The following is a 15422-nucleotide window of genomic DNA, read 5'->3' as shown; positions in this document are numbered from 1 at the left end:
GTACACCTCATGACTGACATCAGTGTGCTCATTGAGCACACTGATGTCAGTCATGAGGTGTACAGTACATGTATATTTATTTCAGTTTTCCTCATTTTTTTTAACAAAACTGAAAAGTTTGAATTGTTAAATGACGTATAGTACATGTACGTATTAGCTCCATTGTGGGGATTGCTTATAGGGGTTTATAGGGTGTCTAGGTTGTTTAAGCTTCCTAGTATACCGACTATACTTTGTTTCTAAGTGGCAGTTTAGTAATGTTCTCTCTTTTCTTTTAGGCTAAAATTCCGTGTTCCAGTATATGTAAATGCGTTGGATGTAAAAATGTAGATTTGAATCCTGCTGTGGAACGTAAAGGGCTGATGCAGCTTGCAGAGTGTGCTGAAGCAAGAGTGAACCAGCAGAATGCAGTTAAATCCAAACTTCCATCTCTGTCTCATCATTCACCTTCCAAAATGTTTTTGCCTACATCAGCAAAGTAAGGATCTTAAATATTTTGTAACTCCTCTTAATGGACTTAAGCTCACCAGAATTTTTCACTTATTAGTTACATTATTAATATTATTTTCTTGCTATGCAACATTTCATATATGAAAATTTAAAAATAATTCTTGTAAATTGAATGTTCAGTGTAAAATATTGATTATTTTAGTTTAGAAAATATTTGAGTGCAGGTTATATGTAGTTTATATAGGGTCTTTTTTTAACAGGCCTTTTTACTTATCAGACAGCCTGACCCCTAAATCATCTGTTGAGCTGAGATACTACTGCATTTACTAAATCTAAGCAAATGTCTTCATAATTTGTTCAAATATTTGGTCTTCATTGGCTCCCCTTGACAGAGCTGTAGTGTTTTCTTTAGTGGGCATATCTACATCTCAATGTTTGTAAAATGCCTTCCTCTCTTTATTTTTCTTACCACATGCATTATATAGTCACAAAAGTGTAATTTGCAGGGGTCAGGAATGTTCTTCAATTTTAACTTCTGCTGAATTTATTGATTGGGTACCTAAGAAATGGAGCGTTTTAAGTTCTCACCTAACTAAGTTAGAGAGACAGACAGATAGGTGGCAGCTAGGAATGACAAAAGTTTAGTTAGTCAGGATTCTGTTAAATTTTATGTTAATTTACCTGTCATAACTGTGCCAGCTTTGTCCCCATTACAAGTCCTGCTTCTTTACCACCTGATCCCTTACCCAGCTCGTTTACTCCCAAACCCAATGCCATTGCCATCCTTGAGCTTAAGTTTGATCGTAAGTTTGACATGCTAGTGAACACAGTGGCTGGAATAGGGGCTTTTGTTAGAGCCTTTATGGAGGATAAAAATATAATTGCTGAAGGTGACCTGTTAGTGGAGGAGCTGGCTACTTGGCCTGCTGATTCTCTTAGGCAAAGGTCCCTAGCATATTCCCGTAAATCTGTGAGAAGCAATGCTAGAAGCCCAAAGGAGATCGGGCCCTTGATTGCACCTGTTGTCAGTTCACAGGTGGCAACAGACAGCCAATGGAAAGGTGTCTTCCAGGATGAGATCTGTCTTTTCTCTAGTTTGGAGGGTTCCAGCCTGGAAACAGTCGCCAATGGCGCAATAGTGGTAAATCAAGACCATTGAAAAGGTCCGCTGTGAATGTTTTACACACCCCTCAGGTGCCGCATAAGAAGGTCAGAGAAGCTGTACCTTCTTGCAGTTTTTGGGACAGCCCGGAGTGGTTTTCTCAAGAAAGATGTAGAATGTCAAGTGTTAGTGCTGAAAACTGTTTCCAGGCCTAAGCACTCTTAGCGCCAATGTGTTCATCGGTGAATTAGCCTCTGTTGGCTTCCAATCACCTAATAGAGACCAGATGCCAGCTGGTGCCAAAATGCTCAGTGACTGCTGAGGGCCCATTTGCATCCGAGTCAACTGTGTATAGGCACCCAATAGCTGTAGAGCTCCCATTTGCTCCCGAGCGTTCAGTAACTTTCTCAACGTCCATTTGCACCTGCTCATATGGATGTTCATGGGCGCTCTGCCAAGCGCTTGGTGCCAAAGTCAGAGTTTGTGGCACCAGCTTTATTGCAGCAAGCTTCCACTTCTGTATTGTTAGATCTGTCTCTTGTTCCCATCCTGCAATGCCCGGATGATATTTTAGGCTTTTGAAGAAGCTTTCTAACACAACTATTAGAGAATTGTCTCTTGTGTCTTCAGTTGAAGAGGAAGGGAATAGAGAGTTGGAAGGAGAGACTCCTTGCTCAGCATATGTGCCGCTGCGATGATTTCTGCTGAGGAGTTTTTCTTCATTTTTCTTGCCTACAGCTCCATCTTCTCGTGCGTCCACTTTCCAAATGAGCAACTTACCTCCAGACTACCTAAAGAGGTACTTTCTACTTCAGCTAGGAATGCCTTTAGTGAAATCAAGAACTGGCTTGCAGAAAAAAAAAAAAAAAAAAAAAAAGAGACCAAGGGAAGTCTAACTTCAGTTATCCTCCTTCCTGATTTTTAAAGAGGAGGTATTCATGTTGTGCGACCGGAGTTCTTTCCTTGGGTCGGCTTTTCCTCAGCAAAGGTAATGTTTTCCTCAGCCAAACTCGACCATATGATGAAGAATTTATTCTAAGTTTTGAAATTATTACTTTCTTGGACTGGACAGTAGGCACCCTTGCACAGAAAGTTCAAGAATACTCCTTCTTATCTGCAGATTTTTTGTTGGATCTCCTCAGTGTCCTCTCATGTGCGGGCAAAGGCTTGAGGAACTTTTCAGCCCTCTCAGAGGGAGTTTTGTCCCTTCTCAAGAAGAAGGTAATAGAGGTAGTTCTAGATATAAGTTCAGAAGGGTGCTGCAATTGTCTATTTGTATTCCTGAAGCCATCAGGAGGTTGGAGACTGGTACTGGATGCAAGTGCCCTGAATGTCTTCATTCAGAAGACAAAGTTCAGAATGAAGATAACACACACTGTCCTTTCATCCATTCAAAAGTGTTCGAGAGGACGGTAGCGGTCCACTTGGACAAAACAGTGACCCTAATATACATCAGCAAACAAGGAGGAACTTCCAAGACGGCACGGGACCTCCTTCTCTGGGCAAACCAGAATTGAAGAAAGTTAGTGACCAGATTCCTCTAAGGCAAGCTGAATGTGTTGACGGATCAGTTCGCTGTCAAAATTAAGTCATCTTCACAGAATGGAATCTAGATCCACTTGTCTGTTTAGACCTGTGGAAACTGTGAGGAAGGCCAACGCTAGACCTCTATGCAACGTTGAAGAATTTCAGCTACTACTTTTCTATTCCCCAGCTCCATATCCTCAAGCATGAGCAATGGATGCCATGTTTATCGATTAGTCTGACATGTTGCTTTATGCCTTCCTTTCCTTCAAAATGATAAGGGAAGTGTTGAACAAGTTTCACTTACACCAGAGTGTGTCAGTGATATTAATAGCCCCTTTTTGGCCATTAAGGGAATTGAGAAATCACTGTCTCCTGTTGTATTGCTCCCCAGTCATGGACCTTCTGGCATGAGCAACAGGCGCAATTCTCCCGGACTGGTCCAACCTGAACATTTATGCCTTTCCTCCCTTTTGGTTGGTGGGGGAAGTCATCAACAAGTTTCAGTTCAGCAATAATTGCTCAGTGACACTGATAGCCCGTTTTGGCCGCAGAGGGAGTGGTTCCTGGACCACCTCCGATTGTCGGTGGACTTTCCAAGACTCCTACCAGTGTTGAAATCTTCTCGGGCAACCTCATTTCCACAGCTTTCATTAAGGTGTGTCCACTCTCGCTCTGACAGGCTTCAGACTGTCAGGAAGTTTGTCAGAGCGAAAGGATTTTTAAGAGCAACTGCAGAGGCTATTTCCAACTGTAGGCAGCAATCCTCCTCAAATGTCTACCAAGCAAAGTGGTCAGTTTTTTGCAGCTGGTGTCAAAGACTCAACATTTCATCTTCTGAGACCACTTTAGCACAAATAGCAGATTTTTTTTTAGTTTTGAATTCTTCCCAGGATTAGCGACTTCGACCATTAAGGGTTACAGAAGTATGCTCAATTCAGTGTTCAGGCATAGAGGCGTGGACCTACAAGTCAGGATCTTAGTGACTTGATTAAATCTTACGATACTTTGAAACAAGATGATTCTCTATATGTGTCTTGGAATTTAGATGTTGTTCTTTGATGGCTTCCAGGTCCTCCATTTGAACCCTTGCAAGCCTCACTTAGGGATTTAACAAGGAAGACTAGGTTTTTAGTTGTTTTGGCTACAGCCAAAAGAATTAGTGAGTTGCAGGCTTTGGACAAGCAAGTTGGCTTATCACAAGATGTGATTTGTATATTTACTCGTGGGTTCTTAGCAAAAAATTAACCCCCATTTAATCCCTGGCCTCGCTCATTTTCTATCAAGAACTTCACTAGTATCCTTGGACCAACAGACCAAGACAGTTCTTTGTCTGGTTAGAGCCCTTGAACATTACCTAAAGAGAACCAAGAGACCCTGGGGTCACAGTCATAATGTTTGGTATTCAGTAAAGGATTCCCGTCGTTCGATGTCCAAGAACGCATTATCCATCTTCTTAAGAGATGTAATCTCTGAAGCCCATAGTAATATTCAAGAGGTTTTGAAAGTCAAAGTCCATGATATTAGGGCATTGGCAACATCTTTAGCATTGAAACGCCATTGGAAACATCTTTAGCATTGAAACGCAATCTGTCAATCTCTGCAATAATTGCAAAAAATTGCAGTACATTAGGACCATTTTCCATGGCTGGCATGGTATTTGGTTAGGGAGAGTAGGAGTAGATCTATTTATCAATCTCCTTGCCCTGGTTTTAGATGATCGAGTTATGGGAAGCCTGGAGGGTATGTTGTACCAGGAGTACCCACCAGTCGTTGCTTTTTAATGAATGGTTGGGTAGTGATATTTCAATGGTTTGTAGATAACAAAGTAGTTTGGTTATTTTCTTGTACTATGCCCAAGGCATGGACATTTATTACCCTACAGGGTGAAGATAAGCACAGAACCAGAGGAAATATCCACCTGCTATGGCTTTCTCACCAGGTAAGGTTACAACAAGCATTGTTTCAATGCTGGCTAATTTAGCTGTCAAATTTATCTCCATTACTGAGGATAGTTTAAGTAGTTGATGTCCATGTATGGCAACTCTAATATTGTGGGATTCAGCAGTGTATTTACTTGGTAAGTTACTTATATATAAATGACATTTTTATAATAAAAGATTTTATATATACTTAGCAAGTAATTACATGATTGGAGCCCTCCCCTCCCATCTCACATGAACATAAAGCATGAATGAATTGGGCTCTTTAGCCAGTTTGTACCTATGCTTCCCCAAAAATTGGTGGTTTCAGTTACCTACTCCAGAGCACTACCATGAATTTTTAAACTTAAGCTGCTGTGAAAGTTAGGAACTTATAGCCATGTATGTAATTATATATATATACTTACCAAGTAATTACATGATTGGAGCCTTCCCGCCTTCCCTCTCATGAACATAGAGCATTAATGAATTGGGCTTTTTAGCTAGTTTGTACCCATGCTTCCCTGAAAGTGGGCGGGGTCACTTACCTACTTCAGAGCATCACCATGAACTTTTAAGCTTAAGCTGCTGTGAAAGTTAGAAACTTACAGCCATGTAATTATGTACTCAGTAAGTATATATAAAATCTTATTTTATTATAAAAATTTATTTACCATTAAAGCCTCAACAGCTTCCATTGGATCATTGTCAAACTTGGGTATGGTGTTCAGTTGACAGTAGTCAATGCAAAACCTGCCTGATCCATCCTTCTTCCTCACCATCACTCTGTAGAAGGCAACCTTATGATGATTCCCATTTTGAGAATCTTCTCAACTTCTTTGTGGATCAGTTCACAAGTTGCATACTGTAAAAGATACAGTTTTGTCATCATGTCAATGTTGTGTTCTCCCAATGAAGTTCTTCCTTAATTGCTGAGTTAGATGACTTTATATTCCTCCAGCAACTGCAATACTTACTCCTTTTGCAGGTTGCTTAGGTTGCTATTAATGTCAACATCGTGTACATACAGTATCTTATAATCTCCGCAATCAAAATTCCAACGAGCCTTCACCTGGAATAGCTTGGTCCTCATTGGCTTCTTCCTCAATGACAATCCCTTATAGGCATCTTTCTTCACTGACGACGGGTGCTGTTGCTCCATTAACTTCCTTCTTGTGGTAGCTAGTTAGGATGCTCGCATGAAGAGTCTTCATTCTCTGCCAGCATAAATGTAGTCCATATGATTAACAACCTCCTTGACTTTGTATGACTCTCCCCACTGCAACATCAGCTTGTTTGCCTCTTTTGGTAGTAACATTTAACACTTCCTGTTCTACCTTGAATCTCTGGTCTCTGATTCTTTTGTCTTAGTGATGTTCCTGTCATTCCTGCGTCACAGGAGACACTTTGGCTTGTCAAAACATCTCTTCTAGGTGATACAACAACTACCAGTACATGTTGGAGTTGAGGAATCAACTCAGACTGAACTTCTGAAGCTTCAGTCATTCAACTATACGAGTAGGAAGCTCGCAGTTTAGTTGTAACAGGGACAAAACTTTAGGAAAAGTGACACTGCATCTCACAGAACTAAAGGCAATAGTATTGGAATTAACTGCACATCTAGTACTATGTGCTGGATGGTATAGATCAGGAAGATCTGAATGAAAATGAGGTGATTGAATGATAGTGGTGGAGATTATCAAGAAGAAGGAAATTTTTTTTTTGATAGAGCTCAAGCTTTTGTTCAACAGTTGGTGATGTGAATTAGCTTCGGAAGATCAAACAGGTGAAAAATATATTCAAAACATGGAAGCATAAAAGAAGTAAAACATTTCCTCAAGATAGATTGGTCTCCACTGATCTTGAAACTCGGTACATACTGATTTTTATGTAATTGAATAAGAGCTGTACTAAGTATGATTTTCAGTTGCAAATTTGCAGTTCAGACTGACACCAAATTAGAATAAGAGCTATACTAAATATGGTTTTTAGTTGCAAATTAGCAATTCAGAATGACACCAATAATTTGGACTAAGGTGTATGTATTTAAAGGTTAAAAATTAATGAGATGATCCAATGTTGTAGACCTCCTAAGAATTAAGTTAACATGCTTGAAATTTCCACCCTTTTTCCTGTGTTTACTGGCTGTTGAAATAATGTGATACATTGTATGTATACTGTATAATACACATTTTCCATGTAAACAAGATTAAGTAAATTCCACAAAGGACGAAAATTGAATTTATAGTAGTACCCCAGACTTCGAACTTTATCTGTTCCAGAAGGCTGTTCAAAATACAATATGTTTGAAATATGAAGCAAATATCCCCATACAAAATCAAGGGAATCAGGATCACTCTTTCAAACCAGCCCAAAAAGTCCTTCCTTTCCACACTTTTCTGTTGTTAATGTGTTCAAAAGTTAAATTAAGAGTGTAAAGTAATAAAACAGTATGTTATATGAAGTAAAATTTTTGAAAAATTTTGTTTCCATTTACGATTTACGAACTGTTTGGTGAAAATGGCACACGGCCGGCTGGGCGATGGAGAGAGGAGAGATGGGAACCTTTGAGGAAACTGAAATGGTCGCAGTAGGCAAAAGGTTGATAACAAAATCAATTTTATTGAAATTTTACAAGGATAATCAAAGGAATTGATAATGTGTATGTCTTATTGTGTCTGTGAGAGAGAGAGAGAGAGAGAGAGAGAGTATAATCATTGTGTATGATTGTCGACGTGTTTACGCTTGGATCTTAGGTGCACGAAAGAGATTAATTGTGTCACAATACATCAACTTACTGTTGGCAAACAGCAGAATTTAAAATAAAAGTGAAGATTTTGCTAACAAATAAGTAATAAATAAAGAAAACAAGAAAAGGTAAAAGAGAATAAATAACTTTTCACAAGGAAGTTGTTTAAACAAACAATCAAAGGCACAAAGCAGAACACAGCACCAGTTTGTTTATTATAGAGCTGAGTTACTTTTACAGTAGTAACATATCGTAGAAAGCAATTGTCACTAGATAGGTATTTTACTGTAGCAAAAAGAAGGGATTTGGTCAAATAGAGTGTAAGTGAAAGAAACAGGCAAATAATCAGCTGGTAAGTTGGTAGGAAGTAGACCGCAGCCTTCCCTCTTCTCTCCTCTATTGTCTCACTCAGAGCACCGAACATTGGCTCAAGAAAAGACTTTTTCTTTTATTACTGTATTACATTTGATTGTTTTCATGTTTTATCATTTAATTTATTTTGAAATAACATTTCATTTTTCCATGTGAATTGGTACTGCTTTTATACACATATTATAGTAAAGATTTTCTTGTCTCTTCTTCTCTCCTCAACAATAGCACGACGCATAATAACTAGTATAAAATCATTCATTCATTATTCCTCAAAAATATAAATGCTTCCTCCCTTTATCTCAAGTTAGCTGTGCATCACTGCAATGATAAATGATTTTATAATCGTTTATACTAAGTTTTATGATGAAAAGCTTTGTTCTTTTATTTACTATTTTGTTTAATATGATTAAACTATACACTGGCTCAATAAGGACTTTTTTTATTGTTTATGTATTACATTTGATTGTTTTCATATTTTATCATTATGTTAAACTTGTGAAATTCACTTTTTTATGTGAATTGTTATTGCTTTCACATACATACAGTAATATTTTAACTCTTCTGTTTCTCTCCTCAACTTATCAACGCTCCATCGTTCAAACTCAAGTCAGCTGTGTTTGACGTCACCGCATTGATGCATGATTTTGTACATCTTTTATGCTAAACTTTATATTGAAATGCTTTATTCTTTTATTTTGTCGAATATGGTCACCATTAAACTATACATTGTAAATGAAAAAAACATGTTAATACAGTTTTTCTTGTAGGACTCAGTAGGCCGTCAAATACAAGTATAAAGAAGATAATCGGTCAGTTCAAAGTACGAGCATTTGTTCGATAAACGATACAAAATTTTCTTGAAAATTTCGCTCAAAAAACAATGTTTAACATGAACGTTCGACTAACGAGGTACCACTGTATTTAGCTTTTAAAGGGACCCATTCTCTTCCACTTCTGAGGAGGAAGGGAATGGTCCCTTTTAAAAGTAAATAATTTTCATTTTCATGCTTTTTGTGTTTTACTTAATATGATTGATTGAATTTATTTAGCTTTGTGGGTTTTACTTAATATGATTAATTACCCAACAATGTAAGTTTCCACCCCAGTGTGATGCTGTAAAATGTTTAGAAAATAAGAACCTGCACTTCTTTCTAGGTCTGGTTACTGTCGTATGAACCAGGAAGTTGTTGAAGCCACTTGCCAGTGCCTATTAGCGCAGGCTGATAAAGCTCAAAGTGCTCTTGTATCAAATGCCCAAATAGAACTCTCTGTTATTTCTGAATTTTCAAGATGTCTTATGCAGATTATTGGTAGCTATACAGCAAGATCTAGAGGTAAGTAGTAAAATGTATTTTTTTTTTTTATGAGATAGAGACTATTGAATTGTCTATATAAAAGTAGAGATTGCAATGCAAATATTTTGAAGGAATTATGATTTAGCTGAAAATCCATATTTTGCATGAAACTACCAAATAGCACTTTTTAAAAGTATGTATATATCCATAAACTGTCAAATAGTATTTATTTAAGATATACATGTTTCCAAAAATGTTAACCGGATATAAACGTCATCCAAATTTAAGTCCTTCGCTTACTGATGATGTATACAAATGTAAAAGAAAAAAAATGTACCAAACCAGCAGACAATATGAGGATCATTTTCAGAGTGTTCTTGATGTTTTTATTTTATACATATGTAACCTGTATCCTTGTTAATTTTGTATAGTTTTATGTTGTTCCTGTGCGAAACAAGCCTTCAGTCATAACAATAGTATAATTTTCCAAGCGCCAGCTGGTAACTAGTTAAAACAATAAAAGATTTTAAAGCAAGGAATCTGTGAGGTCTAGCAACTCCACATACGAGGTGATAGCTGGTCAGAGACTGCGCACCGTACCTCATGACGCTTCAGTCTTTTCCTTAACCGCCTTGGAGAGTAGATGCTATCGCTTTTGCTATCCTTCTAAGCCGGTAGATTTGTGCCCATGTTTTTTTTCTGTTTCAGTGTGTATGTGTGTAATTATTTCTGTTTATTTTGGATTCCTCTGAGTTTTCACAGCCTCGTCAACGCATGTGCCCCGGCATTCAGAGATTTCCGTGCTCAAGATTTGTAGCGTCAACGATCACAGATACCCATATGACATGCAGTAGGTGCAGAGCAAATTATTGTACTATAACCAATCCCTGCCCGGAATGTCATTCATGGCCGAAGTTTCCTTCTTGGGAGGGGTTTCTCCTCTTCGTCTGGACGATTCAACTTCTCCCTCTCCCATGATCACTGTCCCTGTTTCTAGTTCAAGTGTACCCATGTCGCCTTCCTTTTCTTCCATTGATTTGTCAGTGGAAGTATTGGGAGTGCCACAGGATGATGATGTGTTTAATGTAGCCCCTCTCCCTCGGGTTTCAATTCTCTTCCCGAGAGGGAGGAGGCTACACCATCTAATTTCTTAGTTCGGAGTCATCCAAGATGGCGGCTGTTTGGGCATCGCTTGGTCTACGGGGTTCACCTTCCTTGGATGGGCTGGTGTTGCAGTTCTTGGAGGTATGAATCCCCCCACCAGCTGGTATAGCAGTCCTGCCTCCCCCAGGACTCCTCTACATTAGCTCTTGTGTGCTGCCACCTTGCGGAGTTTCCTTGTCTTCGCCGACGCTCACTTGGTCGTGCCTTATCACTCCGCCAGTGAGGCCATCAACTAGTGCTGGTCTTAGAGATGTTGTGACGTCATTCCCAGCGTCCTCTCGGCCTATGACGTCAGATATGGTGGCCGCTCATCCTCCCATCGCTATGATGTCCTCTCTTCCCGATATGATGTCATTCTCTCGCTGAGCCATCCAAGGCATTGCTTCAAGTAGTCTTCAAGAGGCTGAACTCTTTTGGAAGAGAGGTTTTCTGCCTTCTCTATGAAGAAGAGATGTAAACGTAAGGTCTCTTCTCCAAGTCCTGCTACTAAGAGACCTCGTAGAGGGGGGATTCTCACTCCTTCTGCTTCTGCTCCATCACCACCTCGCCATCATGTCAGACGTTGGAGGATCAAAGACTGTATGGCTTTGTCTTCTGCAAGTGAAAGGAGTGCATCGCCTCCTGCCTCACATAACTCTGTCTCCCATGCACGTCATTGTTCGTGCAAGTGAGAGGAGTGCTTTGCACGTTCGTGTTCGTGAGGTTGGCAGAGGAGCTCGTGGAAGGAAGGCATTGTCATCTTTGATACATGACCGTGTATCTCCTGTACGTGCGAGTAATGCATCATTGACTTCCCTTCACAGCCGTTTCTCTCCATCTCATGGACATGTTAGTGACAATATGAGTGTCAAGAGTAATAGGAGTGTTTCTGCATCTTCCATACGCGGACGTGGCTCATCCTTGCATGTACGTGCTGATTATATCAAGAGGTGCTAACGCTTCTGCATCTGTTCCTGTACCAGTTCATCGGCGTAAGGATGGTAAGGAGCCGATTAAAAGGTTGGAGGTTGCAGATACGGAGGTGGTTGAAGCTGCGTCTAAGGATTTTTCGCTCGATAAGACTACAGTTGACCATCTTGAACGAGGCTCCTCTGGCGAGTTCAACAATCTTGTGTGTAGGACACAGGCTCAGTCTTCTATCACCCCAACAGTTATAGAGGCCTTGTTGGGTGCCAGACAGGATTCTAGGACTTTTTTTTTAACTTGCCTGTCAGGTCACGCTCTGTCCGTCTTGCAACGTCTGAACGCTTTGGTTTCGGACCGAAATGGCTCTCTGCGTTCCGGTAGATCATTCAAGTTTGTTCCACCTCCTCTCACGTGGCATAGGAAGTACTACTCCACTAATGTAGTTCATTTGATGCTTCGTCACCTTAACCTGGCCATGATCCGTCTTAAGCCTGGTCTAACTCTGGAGCAGGTTAGGTCGGAAGGCCCTTCCTTTTCGTCACAAGAGGCCTTAGCTATGGAGACTACGGCGGCTTCCATTTTCCATATGGTCTCCTAGCTGGACTTGTGGTCCACTGCAATAGCCAGGATTGCTTCAGATAGGACTGAAGGAGGTATAGTGAGTTCTTCCTCGCTCACTAGACTGCTACAGTCCAGTGCTAAAGCTATTTCATACTTGGCCCACCTTAGTGCAAACTTATGGGCCAACCAGCTCCTGGCCAGGAGAGACACAGCACTGTCCAAGGTGGCAAGTTCAGTGGACTTGAGTCTTTGTGGGCTCTCAGGAATGGGGATCTCCTTGATTTGCAGTTTCTGGTTCCGAGGACTGAATTAAAAGATACGAATGACCAGCGACAGGCAGATACTAAAGACAGGCTAGTACATCAGGAAGTATCTATGTCGGAGGTGTGTTCACAATGTCCTCTTCCTCCTCCTCCTCAGCGACAAGTTAGAAGATTTTCACTTGATAAATCTTCTAAGAGTTCCGCTTCTTCTGTGAGGGTCTCTCAATCTCCCTCACAGGCCAAGTTAAACAAGCAGCAACGTCCCTTTCAATCCCGCCCCTACAAGCCTGGGAGGGGCTCTAGAGGAAGGGACAGAGGGGGTCGTCAATAGAGTGGGCCAAGTGGCAAAGGTATGGAGCGTAGAAATGGATAGTAGACGCTCTGCGGGTGGGATATCTACTACCATTCAACTTCCCCCCCCCCCCCCCCCCCTCTCTCTCTCTCTCTCTCTCTCTCTCTCTCTCTCTCTCTCTCTCTCTCTCTCTCTCTCTCTCTCTCTCTCTCTCTCCTCTCTCGGACAGACCCCTTCTTAGTCTGACATATGCTCGTGAGTCCCTGAAGTTCTTAGTTCTTTCGGAGGAAGTGTTGAAAATTCTGAACAAGGGTGCAATAGAAGAAGTAAAGTGTCCTCTAGGGTTTTACTGTCGGATTTTCCTAGTACTGAACGCGACAGGCGACTGGAGACCGGTAATTGACCTTTCCACCTTGAATCATTTTGTTAGGAAGACAAGGTTCAAGATGGCGACGCCTCAGACAGTGTTGGCAGCGATAAGGGACAATGACTTCGTGCTGTCAATAGACTTAAAGTTTGCTCGTGAGTCCCTGAAGTTCTTAGTTCTTTGGGAGGAAGTGTTGAAAATTCTGAACAAGGGTGCAATAGAAGAAGTAAAGTGTCCTCTAGGGTTTTACTGTCGGATTTTCCTAGTACTGAACGCGACAGGCGACTGGAGACCGGTAATTGACCTTTCCACCTTGAATCATTTTGTTAGGAAGACAAGGTTTAAGATGGCGACGCCTCAGACAGTGTTGGCAGCGATAAGGGACAATGACTTCGTGCTGTCAATAGACTTAAAGGATGCTTACTTCCAGGTCCCTATTCACCTTTTGTCCAGAAAGTTTCTTCGCTTCACTCTGGGAGAGCAGATCTTCCCGTTCAAAGTCCTGTGCTTCAGGTTGAACACATCCCCTCTGGTGTTCACAAGGGTCTTTATCCTCGTCTCGACATAGGCTTATGCTCAAGGGATTCACCTGTTAAGGTATGTCGACAACTGGCTGATGTTAGCAAGTTCTAAGGAGAAACTGCTTCAGGACAGAGATTTTCTTCACTTTTGTCAGGAGCTAGGCATAATGATAAACCTAGAGAAGTCAAATCTGGTTCCCAGCCAGAAAGCTCTTTATCTAAGTATGGTTTTAGATACAGCAGCGTCGAGAGTTTTTCCGATGGACCAGAGGTTAGAGAAGTTGTGGTTAGTGGCACACAAGTTCTTATCAGAACCTGAACAGCCAGCTCACCAGTGGCAGATCCTTCTGAGGATTTTGACTTCTCTGGAGAAACTGGTCCCTTTTGGTTGTCTTCATCTTCAGTCTTTGCAGTGGAGACTGAAAAACTTCTGATCCCCATTGGGAGATTCTCCTCTAAAGAGAGAGTCTCTGTCCGAAGATGTGAAGCAAGACCTTTGTTTGTGATTGGACGACCAAAATGTCTCGGTGGGAATCCCTCTGCGTTCTCCCCCGCCAGACTTCCTTCTGTTTTCAGATGCCTCCATCTCTGGTTGGGAGACTTTATTGCTTCAGGCATTTGGAGTGCGGGAGACAAGCTGCTACACATCAATGTTTTGGAGTTGAAAGCAACTTTTCTGGGGCTGAGAGAGTTTCGGGAAAAGGTAGAGGGTCATTTGGTGGTTCTGATGTCTGGCAACACCAATGTAGTCGCTTATGTGAACAAGGGGAGGGTCTGGTGTCTCGTCTCTCTCTCTCTCTCTCTCTCTCTCTCTCTCTCTCTCTCTCTCTCTCGTCTCTCTCGCTCTCATCTCTCACTCTCTTCTCTCTCTCTCTCTCTCTCTCTCTCTCTCTCTCTCTCTCTCTCTAATGAAATATGAAATGCTGTATCATTAACATAAAAATATGAAACTAAAATGCCTGGAAGTTCACAAAGCCATCAAATAAACGCATGTATATACACATATATGTAAGTGTTAGTTTTTTATTAGCTTTGATGTAGGCTCCATGACGGTAAGTCGAGAGTCCGACAACAATAATGAGGGTCAGGTCAGGTAAAAATGGGATCACAGTTAGGTAGAAGGTTTAGGATTATCACTGGTCTCTTGTATTCTAATGACTGTCTGACAAATTAATCTAGGGCCATATTCGTTCTAGGCATACAATAAGGTGAAAATAGCAAAGTCAAAACAGTCTCTGGGAATCCTTCTCCAATTCAGATGCGGAAGGGAAAATCTCAAGTACTAGTTCACAAACAAGGAAATCAGTTACTCAAGATAATGTTAGACAGTCTTGCGACTGTCAACATGTGCATTCCTATCTAACCAGGCTTTATAATTCAAAATATATTCCAGAATTCAACATTAACATTGTGTAGACTTGCGTGTATCTTTTAGTCTAGTAACTCAATTTTCTCATACAAACATCATAGCCTTATTTACCACCATCAGTGTTTCTTCTATCAGTTTAGCATCTACCTCTCATTGTGTGTCATTGCATGACTAGGGGCAAACTGAGGTCACTTTTAGAGGAGTTACTTTATAAAATACAATTTAATTATGAAGTGAGACATTTGCTCTGCATCTGGATAGAGAGCAGCAAAATGCTCGGGGAGAAATTTGGAAAAGTTTTCTGAAGTATGTCATTGCTCCACCTGAGGGTTAATACTCAATCCTGAGCCTCTTGAAGCTTCTAGCCAAGGGGGCTATAGGCTGATGTAATGCCCTGCCACCTCTCGGTTCCCACAGAAGTACCTTATGTAGGTAGGTCTTGTATATGGCGCACTTCACACCGTTGAGAAATGCCCATCACTTGTTCTTTCATATACCCTCGGGGGTTTCTGGTGGTTGTCAGGACCACGTATTATACACAAGGGGCCAGAGTGAGCAGCTCCTC

At 40.9% G+C, this 15422-nt stretch overlaps 1 protein-coding gene across 2 annotated transcripts in view; it reads left to right on the top strand.

Moving 5' to 3' along the window:
* Positions 1-15422, top strand: part of LOC135220575 (protein lin-54 homolog) — a 242885-nt gene that overhangs the window by 204043 nt on the left and 23420 nt on the right. For both annotated transcript variants that reach the window (XM_064257821.1, XM_064257820.1), the window contains 2 exons: positions 279-478; positions 9275-9453. In XM_064257821.1, coding sequence (XP_064113891.1) covers positions 279-478; positions 9275-9453 — 379 coding nt within the window. The remainder of the gene's footprint in view (positions 1-278; positions 479-9274; positions 9454-15422) is intronic.

The sequence above is a fragment of the Macrobrachium nipponense genome, chromosome 2 (genome assembly GCF_015104395.2).
Source record: "Macrobrachium nipponense isolate FS-2020 chromosome 2, ASM1510439v2, whole genome shotgun sequence".
Lineage (NCBI taxonomy): Eukaryota > Metazoa > Arthropoda > Malacostraca > Decapoda > Palaemonidae > Macrobrachium > Macrobrachium nipponense.
This window is presented reverse-complemented; position numbering and strand designations above follow the sequence as displayed.